We start from the raw sequence: 22,481 nt of genomic DNA, 5'->3' as shown, positions 1-22,481 counted from the left end.
AGCCCTGACATCCAGTGCACACTTTGGCAGGGGAAGCGAATGCCAGCAAGTGATACCTCAGGGTCCTTATTCTACATAGAGGAAGCAGCCCTTCTGTGGTTACATGGACCTGAAAATGTGTCATCCTAACATGTTGATGCTCACAAACCGTGGAGGTCCTAGCCTCCTCACATGCTGACCTTGTTCTGGCCGTGGCCTTTCAGTCAAAATTCCTTGTAACAGCAGCTAGGGGCAGCAGAGCTCACACTTCTTGGGCCCCCCTGTTTATCTGACAGAAACTCACCCACACAACCTCGCATGAAACTCAACAACTTTGTGGGATAAATAACCCTATTCTTACACATGACAGACTAAAGGTTCGGAGAGGTAGAACACTTTGCCAAGGTCACAGAACCAACCAGCCTTGAATCCATGTCCATTCTTCCTCCATCCGTGGCACCTGATCCCAACAGTGGCCGCTCCTCAGCCTCGCTCCCTTTCTCATGCAACCCACCGCCACGGTCAACTTCCTGAACCACAGTTTTAGATACCTTGCTAAAGGCATTCTACCCAGGAAAAGGTAGCTTACAAAAAAAAAAAAAAAAGGAAAAAAGAGGCAGTCAATAGGAGACGATGTTGATCACTTAGCAGAACAAAGAAAAAAGGTTAAAATGGCAGGCTGGTCACCATTTATATACAGCTTTATTTGAAATTTGTTGACATCACTGAGACAATCAGGTGTTGCTCATGTTGCCCTGGGAACAGTGCTCAGCTCTGATGTTCTCTGTCCCCAGAGGAGGGCCAGGGAAGGCGTGTTACATCCAGTGCTGCCCGGCACCAAGGGCTGTGCTGAAAGTTCTCAGGGCTGGATGAATCCCCCTGGCGGCCAGGAGGAGAGAGCCCGCTTCAGCTTCGTGGCCGGCCTGCCACAGGTGTTTAGCCTGCTCCTCCGCATCCCAGTGCCCTTGCTGGAGGTGGCGGATGAGGTGTGGATAGAAGGGAGTGGAGACACACTTCACCAACAGTCCAGCGTCCAGGAGCAGGGAAAGAAGCTCTTGGTCACAGTTGGAGACATTCACCTTCAAAAAAGACGACAGCAGAATGTGAGTGGGCATGCGGAACCTCTCCCCGCAGAGCCTTGCCCGCTCCACTGGGCCACTCCGCTTCCTTTTGCCTTCACGGTTATACTACCTTTGCCTGGGCTTAACAGCACCTGCTCCAAGAGATGCACATAGGACAGAACATCTTGGAGGTCACAGAGGGGGGGATGATGGACATGGTTTCCTTTCAACTTAAGGAGACATTACCACACACCAAGAACCCTGCTTGACTCATCGCTACATCAGCATATACTGAGTGCCAAAAGCTGTGCTAAATATTGCACAAACATCACCTCTCTGAGTCCTCCCAATCCGACCCCGTGAAACTGGCACTTTTCCTTGTCAGTTTTACACATAAGGAATTTAGGTGTTAAGCCTGTGCTCTGGACACCCACGCTGACCATCTCATGTGTACTCCCATCAGGGCTACATTTGTTCACCCAATTCTCTTAATGAGTATAGATCTACATGAAAATAATCTTTTCAGAACAAGACCTTTTCTCTACCACATCAAGAATCCATCTTGCAACCCAATGACATGAACAGGACATCCAATAGGGGGTTTTAAACTGTTCTTGCTCTAAGAAGCCCTTTTCAACCTACTTTTTAAGTAAGTGTTCAGAGGCTCTGTGGCCACACTAGCTCTCTCCCTGGTCTTATCTTCTTAATCTACATGTAGTTTTCCACAGCTTTGATAATTAGTTTGTATTTTTCTGTTTTATATTATTGTCCATATTTTTGTAAGAAATGAAGTTTCTTACCCATATCAGAAATTCTCATTTACACTAGTGTCACAAAACAGCCTCGTGACAGGCTTTTCTTAATGTTTCCGTTTTAATTAATTTTGACTGTAGGAACCTCAAAAATGATATGGCATTTCAAAACCAATTAACTAATGTGTAGGCCAACTATACTATAAAACCATATACAATGTGCTCTTCCTGCATCTGTTGTCCCAGAAGGCAAGGCCTGAAGATGAGCAGACTGATTGCTGCAAGACTTAAGTACAAGGACAAGTTATCACCCACCATACACAGTGTCTTCTCTACAACCTAGGGAACATTCCACTCCAGCCCACATCAGCTCCAATGACACTTTCATGATGACATTTTCTTTTGGCCAAGCTCCAGGTTTTAGTCATAATGAATACCTTAGTCTGTTAAATACAATTCTGTTTTGGTTACATTTTGTTTATAGGAGTTTCACATTTTTATATTATCAGAAAAGAATCTATTGCTTTATGACTTTTTCTGTTACTTTAAAGCACAAGTTGTAATTCTTCAAAGGAACTGATTATATATATATATATTTCAGTTATACTAACATGTACATTAACATGTAAAAATACATATGTATTTTTTCTGACTTTTAAGTGGTTAACTCAAACTAATCAGGAGTTGACTTTGGTATATGATCTGTGGAAAACCACATGTCCTTAACGTTGGATTAACTGGTGCTTTAAGGGCTGGAGGGAGACAACACAGCCTGTCATTTTTGGACTCTGGAAGTTTAAGTACGAGACAAGTCCAGAAGGATTAGTTGATTTAATTCCCCTGATCAAATAAACCCTGAATTAGAGTGAGAGACAGTTTGGAAGTGTGAAAAGACAGACTTTTGATCCTGGTTCCTTTGCTGAACTGCTGTGTGACCTTGTTAAGGACAATCTCTCTGGGTTCAGTCTCCACATGAGAAAATAGACTGATGGTAAGGCTCAGAGATAAGAGGCACTTTTAAGTGCCTAGCACAATGCCTGGGGCAGAGCTCCATCTCAGTAAATAGCTGAAGTTATTACAGTCAAACCAACCAGGAATGAAGGCTGTTCTGAAGGGGTAAGGATTTGTAAATCACAAGACGAGGAATCGCTGGCCATCTCTGTTAGAGATGTTAGGGTCTTTGTGTGTCAGCAATTAGTTTTTAATAAATGAAACTTTGCAGGTCTTGGGAAAGAAATCTATTAAAGCACAAAGCACTACTGTCTTCCAAGCCATTAAAATGTTATCTGCTTAATTCCTCTTTCAACAATAGGTAATGAACCTTCTCTGAATTAAAATCTTTGATTTTATGGATTCACATCAAGCTAAGAGTAATTACAGTAATGAGGTAAACCGAAATCCCAGTAGCATAATGCATGCAGGGCCTCATTTCAATTACTTTGAAGAAGATTATTTGTTATTATTTCACTGTTTACTTTAAGGAAAAATATTTGTCTTATTTTTACATATACTATCACTTAATAAAAGTTATTAAAAATATCAACTACAATGGCAGAAAAGCATAAAACCCTTGTGTATACTTGGAATAAAAAAATGCCTGCAGATAATTTTTTGTATTTATTTGAATACAATATTCAGATTTTATTTTCTCAGCATGCCATCAGCTCCACTCCTGGCATGACATTTAATAGTGCACTTCTTCCGAAACCACTTAGGACACATCACCTGGCTTATGTTCTAACCACAAGAGGAAGAAAATCTTTGAAAATCCAACCTTGACCATCTCTGGGACCACAACCTGAAGCTGGGCTTGACAGCTCTGGTTTGGTAGTCCTGTGCACGTATCCACCTCCTCGCTACCTTATTTATTATTTATTTTGTGTTATTTCATATGGCAGTCCCTGCAAAAGACAATGCCTTTAAGCACAGGGATGATGATATGATGCCCTACTAATTGCTCACTTCACACAGATCCAGGCTGGGCATGCAGGGGCTAGATACACCTGTTCACACCAAGGAGATCAACCAACCACCAGTGCTGTTTATGGTTGAAATGCTTAACCTAAGGAGTTTGCTAGCTGCCTATCACTGGAAAGACCCACCGAGACCTCTGCGCAGAATGAATGCAGAGCTTCATTCTTCAAGAAGAGGGAGCAGAGGTGAGGATGGATGATAGTGGGTGAAAGTAATGGGTTTTGCTAGGATCCTGTTTAAATGACAGACATGCCTGAGAAAACCGCCTCTAAGAGCAGAAAGAACAGTCATTAAAGAGGTAAGTCTGAGACCAATAGGTATCTGCGAAACATATAGGAAAGAACTTGCCTGGTTGTTTGCATCACTTGGATCACTTTTGCTCAGCTTGGTGTGGACACAATTAGAAGTAGTCCAACTGATGCTAGGGTTAACACCAAATGACTAAGCAGATTCCAGGAAAGGTTGTTAAGACCCCAACCCAATCTTCCTGCTGTCACAGTACACCAAGGCAGAAAAGAAAATGTGTAAGCCATAGCTGGGCTGGAGAAGGCAGCTCCAAGGGGGGCATTCCAGTGAGGAAGAGAGTCCTGTCAGGGAGATGCTAGCTGGAAATTGGGAAAAGGAGGAGCAGCATCAAAGAAAAGAAGGTTTCTTGGTTGTATGTGTCAATTCACAGATGCTTTTCTGATTGTATTAAGGTTCTTCCTCCAACCTAGACACTGGCATCATCATAAATAATAGTGGCAGGTTCTTGATGCCTTCACAGCAAGATCTGAGGGGGAGGAATCATATTCATGAAATACATGAAGGTCTGCCATTGGAGGAAGCATCTTGCTAATTCTGGGCATCTCCCCAGAGCAGGACTAAAGTCAACATGCTTGAGATAAAGAGGTGCAATGAGCTCTACCCAAAACAGCACAGAACTCCCAGAAGGTGGCAGTCACCCAACCCCTGGAGTGGCTCAGCAGAGCCTGGGTGAGGGAGTAGGATGACAAAGGAGGCCTGCCTGGGCAAACCACGGGGCAACCCTGTTCCCGTTTTTTTCAGCACTGTCTTACATTCTTCAAGGTGCTTTCCACAGTCCCATTTCTCTAGTGATTCCTGGATTCTAGATTCCTTTTCCAATGTAACCAGCTCTCCCAGTTCAGTAGAAGCGTATGGTTAAGAATGATGAACATTAGGTCTGGGATTTGGATTTCAGCTCTGGCTGCTCACTAGCTTTGTGACCTCTTAGTTCTCATCTGTGAAATTAAAATAATATCTTCTTATAGGATTATTAAGAAGATGAAGTGAATAAGAATCACTAAGATAGAAATGATTCTATCATGATGCCTGGCAAAGTGATGAAACTTGAAAGAGGGAATTATCATTGGCATCAGGGAGAGACCTTGCATGAGGTGTTCATGATTGTGCTGTGACACTCCCTTTCTAACTCCATGAATTACTAGGCATGGCAGGAGTCCAGGATCGACCCTGGACATGGGGTGGGGTAGACATTGAGCAGCACCAAAGAGGAGGTGGCAGCGGAAAGAAGAAGCCATTGCACATTTGGAATTATGAAATTGGAACATTTTCTGTACACAAAACTATTACAAAACTGGAGGAGTTTACTTTGATGGAATGAGCTGAGAGACTTCCACCTGAAGAGAGGCTATTCTAGAGGCGAGTTTTGAACACTCCAGCAGGGGCACTCAGCTTGGAGAGAACAAGGTCTTAAAGGTGCACTCTCAGTCTTACGGAGACTGGTGCAGGGAATCCAGCAGTCGATACTACACAGGGTTTTAACTATTCACTGACAATATCATCTTTAAGAAGGACTCTGCATTTCTGGCCCAGGAAAGAGACTGTTGGTCATCTGTAAAAGGTTACGAGCTCAACAACAGAGGTGTTGAGCAATTTCACCAGAGGTGTTGCAATTTCAGAAAAGCTTAGAGGAAGAAATGAATCCTGCTATTGGAGGAAAAGCCAGTACAACCTCTGGCATCAGCACTTAAGCATCATCCTTGTAACTGCAAACACCTATAAAGCTGTCAGCATCTGATAATGAACAGCGAAATAACACACACTATCAGCGAACAAGAGAGGGAGTCTTTGCACTTGTGCACTGTACTAGACCAATTGCTATCAGAGGAGTCCCTTTGCCAGATGTTGTTTCTTTTAATGTCCACAGGAGCTACCGTCAATAACCAATAAGGGAGAAACTAAAGTTGTTGATGAACTCCATCCCCCTGCTAATGGACATAGTGCATAGTAAAATAAAAACTAAAAAAGAAAAGTTTTAGGTTTTTCACTACAATACCAAAGATGATTTAAAAATAGCTAGCCAAGAGTCCTGCAAAAATGCCCACAGAAACTCTTCTTTTAGAAAAGTATAACATGACCCTTTAATGGTGTTGGGAGAGCAATGACAAATTATAGTAATTTCATATTTCATTTATACAGCATTCTTGAAATGACAAAATTACAGAGATGAAGAACAGATCAGTAGTTGCCAAGGTCTATCTGGGAGGCAGGGCAGGTGAAAGTGGCTGAGGCTATGAAGGACAGTCTGAGGCATCCTTGTGAAGGAATGTTCTGAATTGTGACTACAGTGGTAGACACATGAATTCACATGTGACAAAACCAGTGAAATTCCAAGAAGGTTGATACAGTATCAATATCAATATCCTGATCATAAAATTATATTAGAGCTATGCAAGACTTTACCATTGGGGAAACTGGGTGAGGAATGTTAGGAGACCTCACTGTAATAGTTCTTCCCATTGAATGGAATTTAAAATTATCTTAAAGTAAAAAGTTGAAAGATATTTTAAAAAATGGGAAGCACTGCAAAAGTTCGGCTCTCTGGAGGATGTAAAAGTCTAAAGATACTTAGCTTTTTTTGTTAAACACATTTTAAGGGCACAAAGGGGCTAGTTTATCATGAACACTCAACTTAGTGTACAGAAATTAGTTATGTCTCATTATAGAATTCCTAAAAGTAAGGGTCCCATGGTAGTGAGTGATATCTTTCAGCAATTTATACCTGTGACTTTGATTTTTGTGTCCCAAGAGTACTGAGGTTTTATGCTATTATGACAACTTCAGGTAATCTATAGCCACAGTTTGCAGATTAGTTTCAAAACCACAAGTCTCAGCACCCACCATGCAGCATATAAGTTCAGATCAAAGTATTGTGAGGTCTACCGGTGCCATGTAAAAACTGCTCAAGTGCCATAGAGGTCCATTTAGTTTTTAATTTTGATAGTCACTGTGTGGGGGAAGGGGAGCTGTGCAAGCAGGTTAGCTAGCAGTTTAGAATCCTGTTCTAGTTTTAGTTCTGACCAAATGAGTTTGAGAAAAAGAATCTTTAAAATGAAAATGGATCCACTGGCCTATGGAATCGGGAGTGCACCAGGAGAGCTCCACAGAGGATAAGGATGGGAAGGCAACGTGTACTCCACCACTGTCCTGCTCTCCAAGAGGCCAGTGAGAGTACCTGGACAGAGACCGGCAGGGCGCTGGTAGGGAGAGGGAAAGGCTCTGAAAACATGCAGCCTGACGTCCTTCAGTTTGCTCTGCTTCTTGATTTCTTGCATTTAAAGAAAAAACAGGCTATGATAAACTCACTATAATTCTCAATTTCATATGAATTTCCAAACTTATGTGCAGATAGGCAAATGGGGCTACCAACAGACAGCCCCTTATTCCTTACTTCAGTCAGGACTGATTATCAGTGACAATAGAGGCATTCCCAAACCTTTGCTGACTTTGAAAATACAGCTTAGTGACTAAAGACACTGGAATTCTCTCATTTTGTTCATAAGGAATGTTTCCAAATACAACGATATTCTACTTTCTATAACCATTTACATAACTTTCTATAGCCTTTGTCATTAATAAAATTTTATATCTATGGTATAATTTTATCAATCTCTTTATTGTCTTCGGTGGCAAACATACCTCTGATCTAGCTTTCTCTTTCCCTCTCTGGTCTTCAGAGGATATCCTGGCACATTTTTGTTTAAAAATATATTTTATACACATAAAAAGATTCAATGTGTATAAAATATGTTATATATTATATACATATCCATGCATAGTGAAATTATATATGTGTCAAAGTATGCATGTGTACACACACAGTTCAAATGAAAGTGATCTCTGTAAACAAGGGTTTCAGAAACAACATAGCTTGTTAAAACATGACCCTGAGCTATCTAATTGTAAAGTGTAAATTTTTGTATATTTATTTTTTAATTGTAGTTGGACATGATATCTTTATTAATTTATTTTTATGTGGTGCTGAGGAGCGAACCCAGGACCTTGCTAGACAAGCGCTCTACTACTGAGCCACAACCCCAGCCCTTGTAAAGTGTAAATTTTAAAAAGGAAGAGAAAGCTTCTTTAATCATGATAACAAAGTCTGAGGAAGGAATCCTAAGACTTGAGCTTCAGGATCTCTATCTTCAAGCCACAAGGCTGCTTCAGAGGCAGCTCAGGTTGCCAGAGGAAAAGAGTTTGAGATTTCAGAAGGTGACAGTAAATACTACGGGAAACTCACCTTTCATTAGCAGCTAACCAAACACATACCCAGGGATGGAATATCCATTGGATGCTAGAAGTTTCCTGCCCCCAAATTCCAAGTGTCAAGAAAGGTCTGCTGGTCCATGAGATTAATATACCACTTCTCTACAAAAACAGCTTTCTGACTTGTCTTTGTATTCTCAGCACCCAGAGTCTGGTTCACAGGCGGGGCTCAGTAAACATTTGTGAAACAAATACAAATGGACTGAACAGAACAGACACAGCTCTCTAGTGAGAGAATACTGTAGGTAAAGTAATTTTAAGTTAACCGTGGTTACTGTTTATAAGTGCCAATTCATTTCTACAAAACAAAGACAAATAGTAAATTCAACTGGGCATACCTTGCTGACAGTTGAGATTTGCTCTAGGCCCATGGCATGCAGATTGTCATCTTGGGTCTCAAGGAGAAGTTTCAGAGATGGGAGCAGGAGGGACTGACGCAGCAGAAGCAGGCTCAGCTCCTTTATGCCCTGGAAGCATAGGAACAGGTGAGCATGATTCATGGATCATTTCCTAGCCCTCTGCTACTCTGGATGCCTCTTTCCACCCTTTTGCTATAAGAGAGGGAGAAAGAGAGGTGTAGAGAAGGGAAGGAGTGAGAGGGGGAGGGAGCAGGTAAGGGAGAACATGCACAAAATACACACAGGACCATACTGAATATCGGAGTTGGTATCTGCTTCACTCACTCCATGTAAACTGTGATCATCCTTCCAATCTGTTATATTTGTCTACAACATAGCTTTTAAACTATAAAATTAATTAAGAAAGCACAGGACAACATAGCTTTTAATGGCTGCATGGTACTCATCATATGAATCTAGTACTATAATTTATTCTCCTAAACTCAGGTTAGTTTCCTTCCAAGTAGAATGGGGACATTTATATCTACTTTGTACTTTTTGGTGTGTGTGTGAGAGAGAGAGATCAGTGCTTACTGATATCTAGTTGTGCTTAATGATGTCTAGTTGTCATACACTTAAACAAAGAATATCAGAAAAAAATTTAAATGATTTCTAATTCTAAAGTTGAGGTAAAGTGAATCTTTAGTATAACTAAGACATTCCATGAAAATTATCCTATCTGTGGTGCATAAAAATAAAACTGTGGCCCTATGAAGGTGTGTCTGAATTGTATTCTCAGCTTTTTATTGGACCCGTCATGAGAAAACAGGTTTTAAACAAGGTAACAAATGATAATTCTTTACAATGAAGTAACAAAAGTATAATGTATAAAACAAAATATAAACGAATTTTTAAAAAATCTGCAAGCTGTTTTGTCCTGCTGAGCTGGCTACCTTCAGTGCCCTGGTGATAGCTGTAACATAAAAAAAATCAAACTCTTGGACCAACGACCAGACAATGAGCACAGCCCCATCATACTATAGCATGGCTGTTTCAAGAAAAGAATGGAGGATCACTACCCTCTGGGGACTGATCTTTCCCCTGTGCTACTCAAACAGTAGCAGATCAGAGAAAAATTCAAATGTATGTTTTCACAATTCCTTTACATTATAATAGAGTGAAGATAAAATGACACAAAGAAGCTCCAGTTAACAGTTAGAATAAAGTTCTCCACTGGAATTCCACACACTGTAGGTCTTTTTTTTTTCTTTCCCTTCTTCCTCTCCTTTACCCAGAAGGTCTCTCCTAGGAATTGGGGTCAGGCCTTCACATTTCAGAGTAGAAGGCTGTGTTCTACAAACTGGTGTGACAACAGTCAATACAGCAGCATAGCTGTTTGTAAAATGTACACTTCAAGCATCACAGATTCTAATTCAGAAAAGCACTAGGCGTGCTTACAGAACACACCACACAGAGGAGTCTTGCAAGCATCTGGGCCAAACAGAATGTTTTTCATCTGGGATGCAGAAAATATCTAGGAGGATGAAGCATAAACTCCCAAATATGACTCTGGCCTGACTTCCTTGTCCCACTTGCTTCTTGTGACCTGGTTCTCCTTTTCTCAGGTTTCAGCAGCATTCACTGTCTGCACAGCCCAGAAGGAATACGGTCCAGGGACCTCTCTGGGAAGGTGGAGCCATTATGTATTAGCACCCTCCAATACCATAGCCATAAGCCATGAGCCACATTAGAGAGATAAAACTAGTGCATATAAGTAAAATTAGAAATCCAGCACCTTAAGTTTTAATTGTAATGTTCACAAGTCACCAGTGGCTACCATATTGAATGGAACAACTGCCAGGTGTTGGCAAGAATATTTTTTCTTCTCATATTCCAAACATGTTTGGCACATACCATACTTAAAAATACTTGTATACAATCCTCTTGCCTAACACTCATATTTGCTTACTCAATAAGTTATTAGTAATGAGAAAAAATCATTTCTCAGCAAGTTATGATGTTTAGACTAAGCATAACACTTGACTGACCTTAGCTTTAATGACAAATTTTATGAAATAACCTGTATGCTCTTCTGAACAAGCATAATGCATAGTTGGCACACAGCCAGGCAAGGACCCTTGAAGGGAGGAACTTAGTTTATGTGAGCCATTGAGAATGCTTGATCTCTTAATTAAAAGTTATTGGCCAAATACTTCTGTCTTCTATGTTTGTTGTATATTTTCAGGGGCACTGCAAATGGGGCATTTATTGAGATTTACAAAGGGATTTGGGGAATGCAAGAAAGGCCAAAGCAGCCAAGAAAACCACAAAACACTTAATTCAACACCTTTACAGTTCCAAGTTGTTAGAACATCATGACACAGACCATCACAAGAGAGAGGCTTGAATGAAGAGGATTAGGTGGGCATGGCTCAGGGCCAGTTCATAATCCTGGGCATTTCTTCTCCCCAAAGACTTTGATCTAGTGTGATATACTAGGACATGGTTCCTGTGGCCTGATGGTGATCAGAGAAGATAGACTGGTGCACCAATATTCCTTTTTACCTCACACAACCCTGATGGTCTCAGGTATCTAGAATCAAAAGGTATTGCACAGCCAGAGACTAAGTCAGCAGTGGGAGCATGCGGTACGAGAAGTGCAAGGATCAACTGCACAGGCCCAGAGGGTATGTCATACCTACTAATCATTGCTCTGGGGCCGCAAGGTTGCTTGTAGTACTTACTCTCCAACAAGACCTGGAATGAGCTGTGTTCCTCTACAGCAGCCCCTGCTCCTGCTGGTTCTGTAGGCCTAGGTGATTACACTTGTGATTATGTACTGCATCTGGGCCAGTTGGGAATTCCAGAGGCCTTAGTTTCCTGTCCTCTAGAGCTTCTCAGATTACACTGGCTTTGGAGCTTGACCACTAGGCTACTGCTGATGCCTCTTGGTCTATGTCTCCACATGGGAATGCAGCTGCTCTGAACTGAACTCTACTTATGCATCATTTCATTTAGTTTTCTCCTCAAATCCTCTGAGGTAGGTACTGTGTCAGTCCCACTAATCAGATGAGGCAAGCAGAGTATAGAAAGGTTAAATAACTTGAATGTCATCAGATTCTAAAAATCAAGCTCCTGGTATTATCCAAAGTGGCTCAACCATGAGGGAGAACAATCATACTTGAGATTCTGAAGCTGGGGGTTAGCCGGGTTTGCTCATTAGCTGGGTGACATACTCCCACACAACAGCCTGTAAGCATCTGTGACTCTAATTCATGCTGTGCCTCAGTGAAATCATGGACCTTCAGGGTCAGTCATAAATAGCTGGAACTTGGAATTTTAGATGTGCAAATGCCAAGAACCTGATTCATGCCAATTTCTTATTCTTTACATCCTCCATTCTTAATGCTTCATATATTGCCATGGATACAAGCTAAGAAAGATCTATAACTTTCAAGATTGTAGGACACATGTGACCTGCAAGGAACAGTGATTATATCTTGCTGGTAGTATTATCCATCAGGAAAACCATTACTGCCATAATAGCAGGGAACCACAAAAAGGCATTCTGAAGAGTCATGGAGAAAAACAAATCTATAAATATGAGAGCTTTTCATGGGATGGGAAATAGGAATGAAGAAAATGGGTGAATCCACTTTAAGAGCCCCCTAGTAAACAACTGGGCACACACATTCCATTAACCAGGGTTATGGTTTTAAAAAATGAGTCATGGATGATGATGATTTACTATAGTGATATAAAGTATTATGAAACTCTGAAATTAAGCTACATGACCTCCAGGTGTGGTAAAATAAACAAGAGAATTCCACTTTGCAATAATAGTGCTTCTTTAGTAACATTTTTAATTCATATGTGAGCACATTGAGCCATTGACAAGAGCAGTATATACCACTGGCAAACTTCCTGTAATCAAGGCACATGAGGGGAAGAAAAATCTATAAATGTGACCAATTAAGAGAAAGAAACTGAAGCAGCACAAAAAAATGAAGAAAAGTCACCGAGGCAACAGAACTCCTTTAATAATTATCTTTCATTTCATTCAACTGGAGCACAGAAGTCAATAATCTACTCTGAGGTGGGTTTTAATCTACTACCTCTTCCACCCCAAGAAAATTAAGGCCTTATGGATGGTAGTGAGTGCTGTGTGTGAAGCAGTGCACAGGTGGTCTCAGTTCAAGTCTCCTCACAGCCTGGGAACACCATGGAAGAGACAGAACTAGAGTCCCTCTGAGATTTTCTGAGACCAGAAAACAAGGTGTGGAGAAGACTGTAGGTAGTGCTGAGGTCCCTGTGAACAGGGCAGCCTGGTGCATCCCTAGGCCCCCTTTTGCTCTGCATGTGTGGCGTGCCCAGTTCTGTGGAGAGCAAGGAGAGCCCTTTCTGTGAAGTGGTGAGAGGAGGACTGTAGAAAAACGTGCTCTAGGTGCTGTGCTTCTATTGTGACCTCTAAAAAGCATGTAGGAATCACTGACTGGAGATCCTGAGATCAATCAGTAGCACTGATATAATGTATTATTCTACTTTTCCAAGTACCTCAACCTGGCTGTACACGCAGATCAAGCACCGAATCATCACAGGTATTTAACTTCTCATTGAACCACTAAGTCTTATTTTTTGGTTAAAAAAAAAAAAACACAACTTGTGACCTATTTTCTTTGATGTCCAAGAACATTTACCTAAAATATAAATGTCATATGAACAAGATTTACTACTACAATGGACACCCATGCACATCTGTTACCTATTCCTAGGTGGCTAACAGATAATGTACATTTGCAACTGAGCTTTAATTACCTGGCCAGTGGATGATGTCAAGGTCAAAGATTCAGTAGTCACATCATCAGCTAGCTTATATTCTTTGCCTAGAAAAGTTAATGGTAAAACCAAACCAATAAAGATATTTAAAAACACAAACTCTTCTAGGCAATGGGAGAGATCCTAATAATCTTACCTCTCAACCATTAATAAGTTTAGATGCTAGCTTCTTATGAGCCATTACTGAAAAAAGTATATGGACAAGAAAAAACTAACAATAAAAGCTTATACAACTGCAGATACGCACTTATACAAGGGCAGACATGCACTTGCAACGTATCACAAATGTTGCAACAACGGCTTATCTGAAAATAGTCTTTTTTTTGAGCATTCAACAGAGACTTGGTCTGAAGAGCTATATACAACTGAGGAAGTTGAAGTGACCCTTGACCTCAGAGTCTGTGTTCCATCAGCTATCAGTGGAGATAAGGACCCCCTTACAGGCTGTGTTGAAGGTTGAAAGAGATGTTTAAGTGAAACTCTTGAGTGCTAGTAAACATTGGTTATGACCATTACCCGTAGCTTGTCAGACAATAACTCTAGATCCTAAATAATGTTCTTCCCTCAGCAGAACTGACAGCGGGACACTTCTGGCATTTGGTCCTGGTCTGACAATGCTTAATCTTAGCGTACATTAAAGTGAAGGGGAAACCCATATTATTCACGTACTCTTGCCCTGGTGTAGATAATAAACTGTGTTGAGCCCCACTCTATGCAGGGCTGAACCCTGCCCTGGGGACACAGAGACATTCAGTCACAGGTCCCATCTTACAGGTGTTCACAATACAGCAAAGAGTATCACAAGTCAGTAAGCAGCTAGAATCAGTGGGTCATGGTACAAAGCCCAAATCATACTCATCTGGGGTAAGGGGATGCTGTTTTTCAGGTTGGTATTTTAAATATTTCACAGAATAATTTTGTCATTCTGCTGGTTGGACGACTTCCTTAAATGGATAAAATATTTTAAAATTCAATCAAAAAATGCTTATCCATTCTCTCACTTGGAAAACAATTCATTAAATGTGCATTCATAATAAGAATAGTTTCCTTGAGTGATTACAATGAGGATGTTATCTACAATTTTATTTTCAACTTTATGTTCTATGTGGTAGAAACTTAAAACCAATTAATCAATTTAATGCCATTATCTAAATGCTTAAATTTAAGACATGTAAATTGCTCAAATATGCTGCTGAGTTAGTATTCATGGAAGGAGGCTGCAATTAATAGAATGTACTAAGTGCTTACATATACACATCTAAGTATGTTTACATACATTAATATAATATGTACTATATGTATAATACATACTATGTTACATGAATAATATGTTACAATAGACTAATATATTAGTACATATAATATATATTATACATATATATTTATTGTCTGTGAGAGTCAAATCATGAGATTAAATAGAGAACAAAGGTCAAAATGGCTAGTTTTTTTACCATGTCATAGAATAAATATTATAGTTATAAAATCTTGTTTCAATTTTATGTCAAGAGGTATGTAAAATTCAGAGTGGTTATTTGTTACCGGTCAAGGAAATTGCTAGAGCTTATTACCACTTTACAACCGACCCAGTTCAAACAGGTAACACATGAGCTACTGTGACCTCCTCAGAACACAAACTTGTGTTAGACATAAAGGGCATCCAGAGAGAACTAGAACTAGAACTGGGTTACACTCTGGGACTTGCAAAAGGAATACTGCTTCAGAGCTCTGAGGAAGATAAAACCACTCCTAAACATCGTTTTAGCATTGCTCTTCTTCATTAGATCCATTACAAATTATGGGCTTCTACCAGCAATGGCACAAGCTAAATGTTCCTCAGGTACAGTCACTGGTGTTGCTTAGAATAAAGAGTTTTGATAAGAGAAAGGATCCTTGGGGAATCCATTTGAAACACCTACTCACCTCTGCCGGCAGCATATGCTTGGTGCCATATAAAGAGCGACAGATCTTCAAAACTTCATTCCCCAGCTCCTCCTTGTTGTCCACTGTACATCTGGTCAGCATTTCTGTAGCTAGTCTCATCCATGGATTACTGGTTATACTGGTTCTAATGGAGGAAGAGTCAAAGCACTGGAAATTAGAGCTCTCAAAATTGCGGTAGGAGACTTTAAAACAGAAAAGAAATTCCACTTTATGAAATAAAATGCTAATGGCAGACTACAATCAGAAACTAGATAAGTTCCTTCGATGCGATCTTGTAGAGAAGACAGCGTGTGAAGGCGGAAACAGCTTGCTGTGGCAACAACAAATAGCACAGGAGCATGGGAACAGAGGATGGTGTAGAAAGGCCTGAGCTTTGAAGCCAGCCCCCTTGACTTATTTCCTGGGTAACTCTGAGAAGTTATTTAATACTCTTAACCCAGCTGCATGGTTCTGGGGAAGTTGCCCAACTCTTTTGGGCCTGTTATTTTCTAGTGAAAAGCAATTTAATGTTTTCCTGGCAGAGTTCTTTATTTAATGAATGAAGTATGTTACTGTGGCATTACTCTTACTAGCAAGCACACTTTAATATTCACTAGGCTGCTCCTGGCTCCTGCTGATCCTGTTGTTACTATACTGCAATGGAGTCAGCTCAGGAGCTTGACTGAAGAGCAACAGATAGTATGTGGTGTGCTTTGTACTTCATGTTGCTTTCTTGTATTTAGAACATGGTTTGCCTTTTCTTTTCCTTCTCTGGCTGCCACTATTCCATGTTTCATATAAACATTGCCAGAAGCTGGGTACCGACTCTGTTTAGAGTTGGTAAGTACTTTATCATTTATTAAGAGTCTGTTGTCTCCTTAGCAAAGCACTAGGTTCTAGATGTTCAACAAGCAGGCGTGGGCCTTCCCTTGAAGGAAGTCTAGTTCTTGCCTGCTGAAAACAGTTTCAAGTTCAATAGTGATAAGGGGACCTACAACACTAGCCTTTGGCAGCATTGGTGTGTCAGCTCAAACTAACAATCTCTGAGGACAAAGAATACTACTTACCTCAAGATACAAAGAGCTCAGAGAGCGCTCCTGATGGGCTGAGGAGTCTTGCTAAACTAAAGGATATACCACCACTCTCCTCCTCAGAGGTCTGGGGCCTTTCTCTACTGGACTACCTCTTAGAGTAAGAACGCTAATCTGCCAGGACAATGGACCCATGGTCAATATGGCTTTGACAACAAAGGATCAAAACACTTTCACCAGCTAGTTGTAATATAGTGGGTGAAAAACTATGAATCTTCCAGAAGTACAAATCTGGTATATTTTCCCTGAGCACTGTATTTTCCTGTAAGGGACTAAAACCCCAAACCAAAGTTGATACAGGCTGATCAGCCCTAACCCAAAATCTCCCAATTCAAAATACTCTCCAAAATATGGCACTTTTTTAGATTGGACAAGATGCACGAAGGTGGAAAATTCCATTCCTGATCTCATGTGACAGGTTGCCATCAAAATCTAGGCACATTAAAAACACTGTGCATAGGTGTTTTTAAGACTTTGTGTAGGGTGTAGATGAAACCTAAATGAATTCACATTATGTATATTTAAATATTCAAAAATTTGAAATTCTTTTAGTCCCAAGCATTTCAGCCAAGAGATACTCAATTTATATTAGTAAACTAGCTGTCATGTAGATCAAGCAAATTCTTTAACTTATAGTCTTTATTGCATTGACTTGCAACATACAGTCATTCTTACACCATCTTCCTTCTTTTTTTGGCTATTTTAGAAGTGCTAAAGTCAAAATTTGATTGGAGGGAAAATACTTTTAAAGGGTACACAGGTTGCTTAATGCTTTGTCCTCATTGTAATGATATAATAAAGTAGCTGTCATGTACAGGATAGCAGTTTAAAAATTATTTCACAGGAGACTTCAAAAGTAACAATATATTATAAAACTAATAGTTCTTGTATATAAATGCTTGTAAATGTTATAAATGCAATACATGTTTTAAGTGAAGTTGCTTTGAGTTCACATAAAATGAACCAAGTGAATGACTTGGCCAAGTGAATGACTTTAAATGTCATTTTAATGTTCTAAAAGTAAAAGAAACCAAAAAAACAGATAATTAACTTATCTAATAGTCATGTCACATTTAGAGTTCAGAAATGAGGGTATGAGGAAATCTACAAATGAACTCTAATAATTTTCTAAAGATTGAAGCATTACTGACAATCCAATCAGTGGGCTCTGGGCCTGCTTCACATTAAGTGCTCACCAGAAGTTTGTTCAGAAACAGATTCCAGGTCCCACTAAAGAGAGCTGGACTCAAGACCTATTCTTTAACATACCCCCAGCTCTGCCAAGAGAATCCACTGTCACAAAGGCACTGGAGATTTCATGATGAGCTGGAAGAGTCTACAACACAGAGCTCAAACAGTACAGGTAGAAACCTGTTCTTGAAGGCTGCAAGCCAGCATGCCACTAGCCACAGATGACAGGATCCGAGAAACACCTTTTTCTTTCTGAAAACGTTTGGTTAAAAAATCAAACCAAAATAGGAACACTTCTCTCATTGGTTTGCTTCAGAAATTCCTAATAGTCTCATCTTTGGGTTCACATAAAGAGTCTTCTTCAGATGTTCTTTCAGTTCTAAACTGATTACAAAAATGATGTTATCTTCAGGAGGACGTCCTTAACTTCTTACACATGGAGATGGGCACTGGCCTGGGGCAGAGCTTAGGGAACAAACTCAGACCTGGAGCAAACGGCATCCAAGCAGGCTGGGCCTCACCAATGAGATACTGTGGCTCCTGACAGCCAGCATGTGCAATCAGAGGAAATCTGGCCACTTCTTCCAAAAAAGGCGGGGGCGGGGGGCGGTTGGTTTGTGGCTGCTAGCACAGGGACTGGAGAAGCAACCCATGCCGATGAAAGCAGCAGCTGTCAGCCCAGCAGGAAACAGAAGAAACATAAGCAGAAAAGGAAGCCAGATATTAGGTACAACTGAGTCTCCTCCACTTATTAGCTCTGTGATGCCTGATATTATTTAAGTTCTGAGCTACTATTCCTTTACCTGCAAAATCAGCTAACATCACCTTCCTTTGTAGGTCTGTGTGAATGATTGATAACTTATGTAAATTGTACATAATGGTGTGCAACCCCAACAAGTGGGAATGATTCATTTAACCCACATGGAGCTTACAATGCTGTGTCAAAAGATAGGCAACAAATTCTCTGGAACAAAACACTGGAAACAAAGTTATTGTGTTGACATCATAAATTGGATATGTTTATCCAGCACAGTCTGAAACTTTTGAAGAAAATGTGTAAGAAAAAGTGGGTGTAGGAGCAAGGAGAAATGGAAAGACATTGCAGTATTTCAAAACCAATGCTAATGACCTTAGAAGGCAAATATTGATTACACACACACACCTTCCTTTTCCAATTTTGCTTTCTAAGGTTTCAGTTACTCATGGTCAGCTACAAATACTAAATGGAAAATGCCAGATTATATAATTCATAAGTTTTAAATTGCATACTTATCCAGTGTATCCATGTTGTATATAATATTCTTCCATTAGCCATTTAACATCTCTGTTAATAGATCAACCATCCAAGTATCTCTGTACCTGTGTTCAAACAATCCCTATTTCACTTAATAATGTCCCCAAAGTTCAAGAGCAGTGATTCTGGGAATCTGGATGTGCCAAACAGAAGGTTCACAGTGTCTTCTTTAAGTGACTAATGGAAAGTTCTGAATTTCATGAGAAAAAAATCCCATGTGCTGAGGCAGTAAGAACTATGGTTAAGAACGTATCTTTTAACTGTGAAGTTTTGAATAAGGAAAATAAATTCATGCTAGTTTCATTGTTGAACTTAAGATGCAACTCACAGTGCATGATGAGTGCTTAGTTAAGATGGAAACAGCATTAAACTTTGTGTGTGTGTGTATGTATGTACAGGAAAAACATGGACCACATAGAGTTCAGTGGTGTCCAAAGGTTCAGGAAGCCCTGTAGGTCATGGAATGCACACCCCTCAAATAAGGGGAACATACTTATATTCTTTCACTGGCTCTTTAGAGATGCTACATTTTCAGAAATGTAGTCTAGACCAAAGACCTCTAATTAGGCTAACTGCAATACTTACCTATTTTCACTTTCCATAGGTGGCCAGGCTTGCAAGAGCAAAACCAAGTGCTGAAATTCCACCTCATGCTGACTAGATGCCAAGAGTTCCATGAATAGAGAGTACCGGTTCTCTTCATTCTCAACATCAGCTATGTCTACCTGGAAGTAGAAATACACACTTGAAACTAATGGCAAAGCTACTTAACTGGTTTATAGAAGAATTCAAATTTGATTACTTTGATTAAACACTTGAAAATTTTTATAATGTACTTAGGGAAAATTCAACAACATCCAAAAACAAAACAAACTACTATGGTTTGGGTGTTGTCACTCAAATGTCTGTTCATATGTTGGGAGCCTGATGTCTGTGCAGTGATGCTAGATAGTAGGAAACACTGGGAGATGGGGCCTAATGGTTCCAAGATCACTGGGGGTATGACTTGGGAGGACCTTGTCTCTCCCAGCTTCCATTGACGATGTGATCTCCCCTCACACACGGGCTCCCACTATGTGACACAACTGAGAAGGCCCGTGTCAGAGTGAACCACTGCCACTGTCATGCTTTTGAACCTCCATAACTATCAGCTAAATAAACTTCTCTTCCTTATAAAGTTAGCCTGCCTCAGGAATTTCATTATCATAATGAAAAACTGACTAGTAGTACCCAATCTTCAAAAGCTCTATGCCTTAATTTCAAATAATTATATTAAAATCATATTTAAAATTTCAAATAATTATACTACAAGATTTCAGGAAGGTTTTTTTTTAAACTTAATTTACCCAAATAAATCCAAAGTAGATTTCCACATAACTAGTACACTGGCATTTAACATGTTAAAATATGGAATTGTTTCCTTTGAAAATGTTTTATTTCACCATACTCCACATTAAGTTTCTAAAGTTTAAAATATTCAAAATTAATTTCTAATTTCCACTTGAAAACTGTAAGCCTATGTGTTGTCTAGTAAATTTCAAATTAGAGATTTTACTAGGGTGTTTTTGTCAGAATATGCTTTTGCTATACATTAAAACCAAGAAAAAACATCCTTCATTCACATCTCCATTTCTAATGCAAAAGAAGTCTCTGTCAAATATACAACACTCATTTTTTTTTCTTTTTCACTGAATAACTGAATGATTTTTCTTTTATATTGAGGCAGGCCTAAAGCATATCATGCTTCTAGTGCCTCTGTGGAAAAAAATATTTGCTGTTTCTAGTTAAAATGGCCATAAGCATAAAAGTAAGACAAATCTGTTTTCCCATTTTTTTGGCCTCTCAGCACAGATCCTCTGTATTTAAGCACACAGTGAATTCATAATTTGTGTACACATTCAGATGATACCTTGAAATGATAATGAGAATAGATGTTACCTGTATATTTGCTAAATTGTCTGCACTAATGCATGTTTCCAAAACATTTAATTTAATGGCCATTCTGGCTCTGATCCCAAGAAGTCATATCAAAATGTCACACCACAAATTCTCCACTTTTCACAAACATTAATTGTACTATGAACAGTTGGTAATCACTATGGGAAGCCTGGCTCACACAGTGACCTGCCAGATACTTCACAAACTGCCTTCAAGCCCCATGCCATTCTTCTGTGGAACAGTCACCCAAGAGCAATGCGCCATTTTAAAAAATAATTTCATAATACAGTAAGTCACTCGTCCCTCCCAATAGTTTTATGCGGAGGACAGCACAGGCATTAGTAAGCTCACTTTACAGAGGAGGAAATGGGGTCAACTGTCCTGGAAACAGGGCCAGCAAGTGACAGAATTAAAAGAGAATTATAGTCAGACCAGGATCTCTTGAAACTAGAGAACTCGGTAAGCTTTAAATTACTGAAGCTAGTCTTCCAAGTGGGAGGTTGGTACTATTATCTTACCTATTTATGAAGTTTGTGTTTTTTTTTTTTTAATTTCAAACTCAAGACATGCACCTGATCTGACTCCAGCCATAGGCCTCGCTGAGATTCCTGGCACAACATCAGGCATGCTTCCACCTCAGAGACTTTGAGCTGTTTCCCCTGGCACATTCTTCCTTCAGCCAGTAGAGTCGCTCAAACACTGTTTCTTTCAAACACTGCCCTAGTAGCAAAGGCCTTGCTAGACTGCCTTCCCTAGAGGAGAATGACCTAGGCCCAGCTTTTCACCATTTATAACTACATGACATATATTTACTCTGTTTTCTTCCTGCAAAAGCATGTTAGTGCCTTGAAAGCAGAAACCATTTTTTGTTCAGTGCTTTATCCCTATTACTTAAAACAAAGCCTCTTATACAACAGGTACTTACTGAGTCAATGAATGAATAAACAGACATAATTACAAAAAAAAGAACTTTTAATTTATAAAATAATTTAGCATAAATGATATTAAATACATATAGATGTGCCATAAGTTTTTGGTTATTGGAAATATATAGAAAATTTAAAAAGAAAATGTTGCCAACAGGAAAGTCACTTAAAGAAAGGCTACACATGGCAGATTTACTGATATTACATCTGTACATCTGTAGAAATGATTAGCTACATGATTTTACTAGAGTCCCTTCTTTGGACCTCATTCAGCACTTTCAATATATTTACTCTATCTCATTCAATACAATTCATACAGTACATTCTATCTGGAATTCATTCTATACATTCAGAAATGGACTGCAGGAGGGGTGGTATGTTTGAATTTCTACTCAACTATTCACTAACTAGTGACTCCATGTATATATGAGTCTTGATTCTCAAAGACAACATGTCAGGGTAAGGGGACAATCTTTTCACATGACCACAGGAAAACTTAACGAGATAAAGCATGGAACATATCAAGCATTGTGCTGGATACTTGATAATCATTCCCTGCACTGCACGCTGGTGGCCTCCCAGCATTTGCTCTGACTTCCTGCCTCCACATTG

At 39.7% G+C, this 22,481-nt stretch overlaps 1 protein-coding gene across 1 annotated transcript in view; it reads right to left on the bottom strand.

Annotated features, from left to right (window-relative positions):
* Positions 1–662: 662 nt before the first annotated feature.
* LOC143387302 (NBAS subunit of NRZ tethering complex-like) overlaps positions 663–22,481 on the bottom strand; it is a 254,702-nt gene continuing 232,883 nt past the window's right edge. The window contains 4 exon segments of the mRNA XM_077108062.1: positions 663–1,058; positions 8,674–8,802; positions 15,430–15,574; positions 19,591–19,730. Of these exon segments, the coding sequence (XP_076964177.1) occupies positions 795–1,058; positions 8,674–8,802; positions 15,430–15,574; positions 19,591–19,730 (678 nt within the window). The 3' untranslated portion in view covers positions 663–794.

The sequence above is a fragment of the Callospermophilus lateralis genome, unplaced genomic scaffold, assembly GCF_048772815.1.
Source record: "Callospermophilus lateralis isolate mCalLat2 unplaced genomic scaffold, mCalLat2.hap1 Scaffold_127, whole genome shotgun sequence".
Taxonomy (NCBI): domain Eukaryota; kingdom Metazoa; phylum Chordata; class Mammalia; order Rodentia; family Sciuridae; genus Callospermophilus; species Callospermophilus lateralis.
The sequence above is the reverse complement of the archived record's forward strand: the minus strand, read 5'-3'. Positions and strand labels throughout refer to the sequence as shown.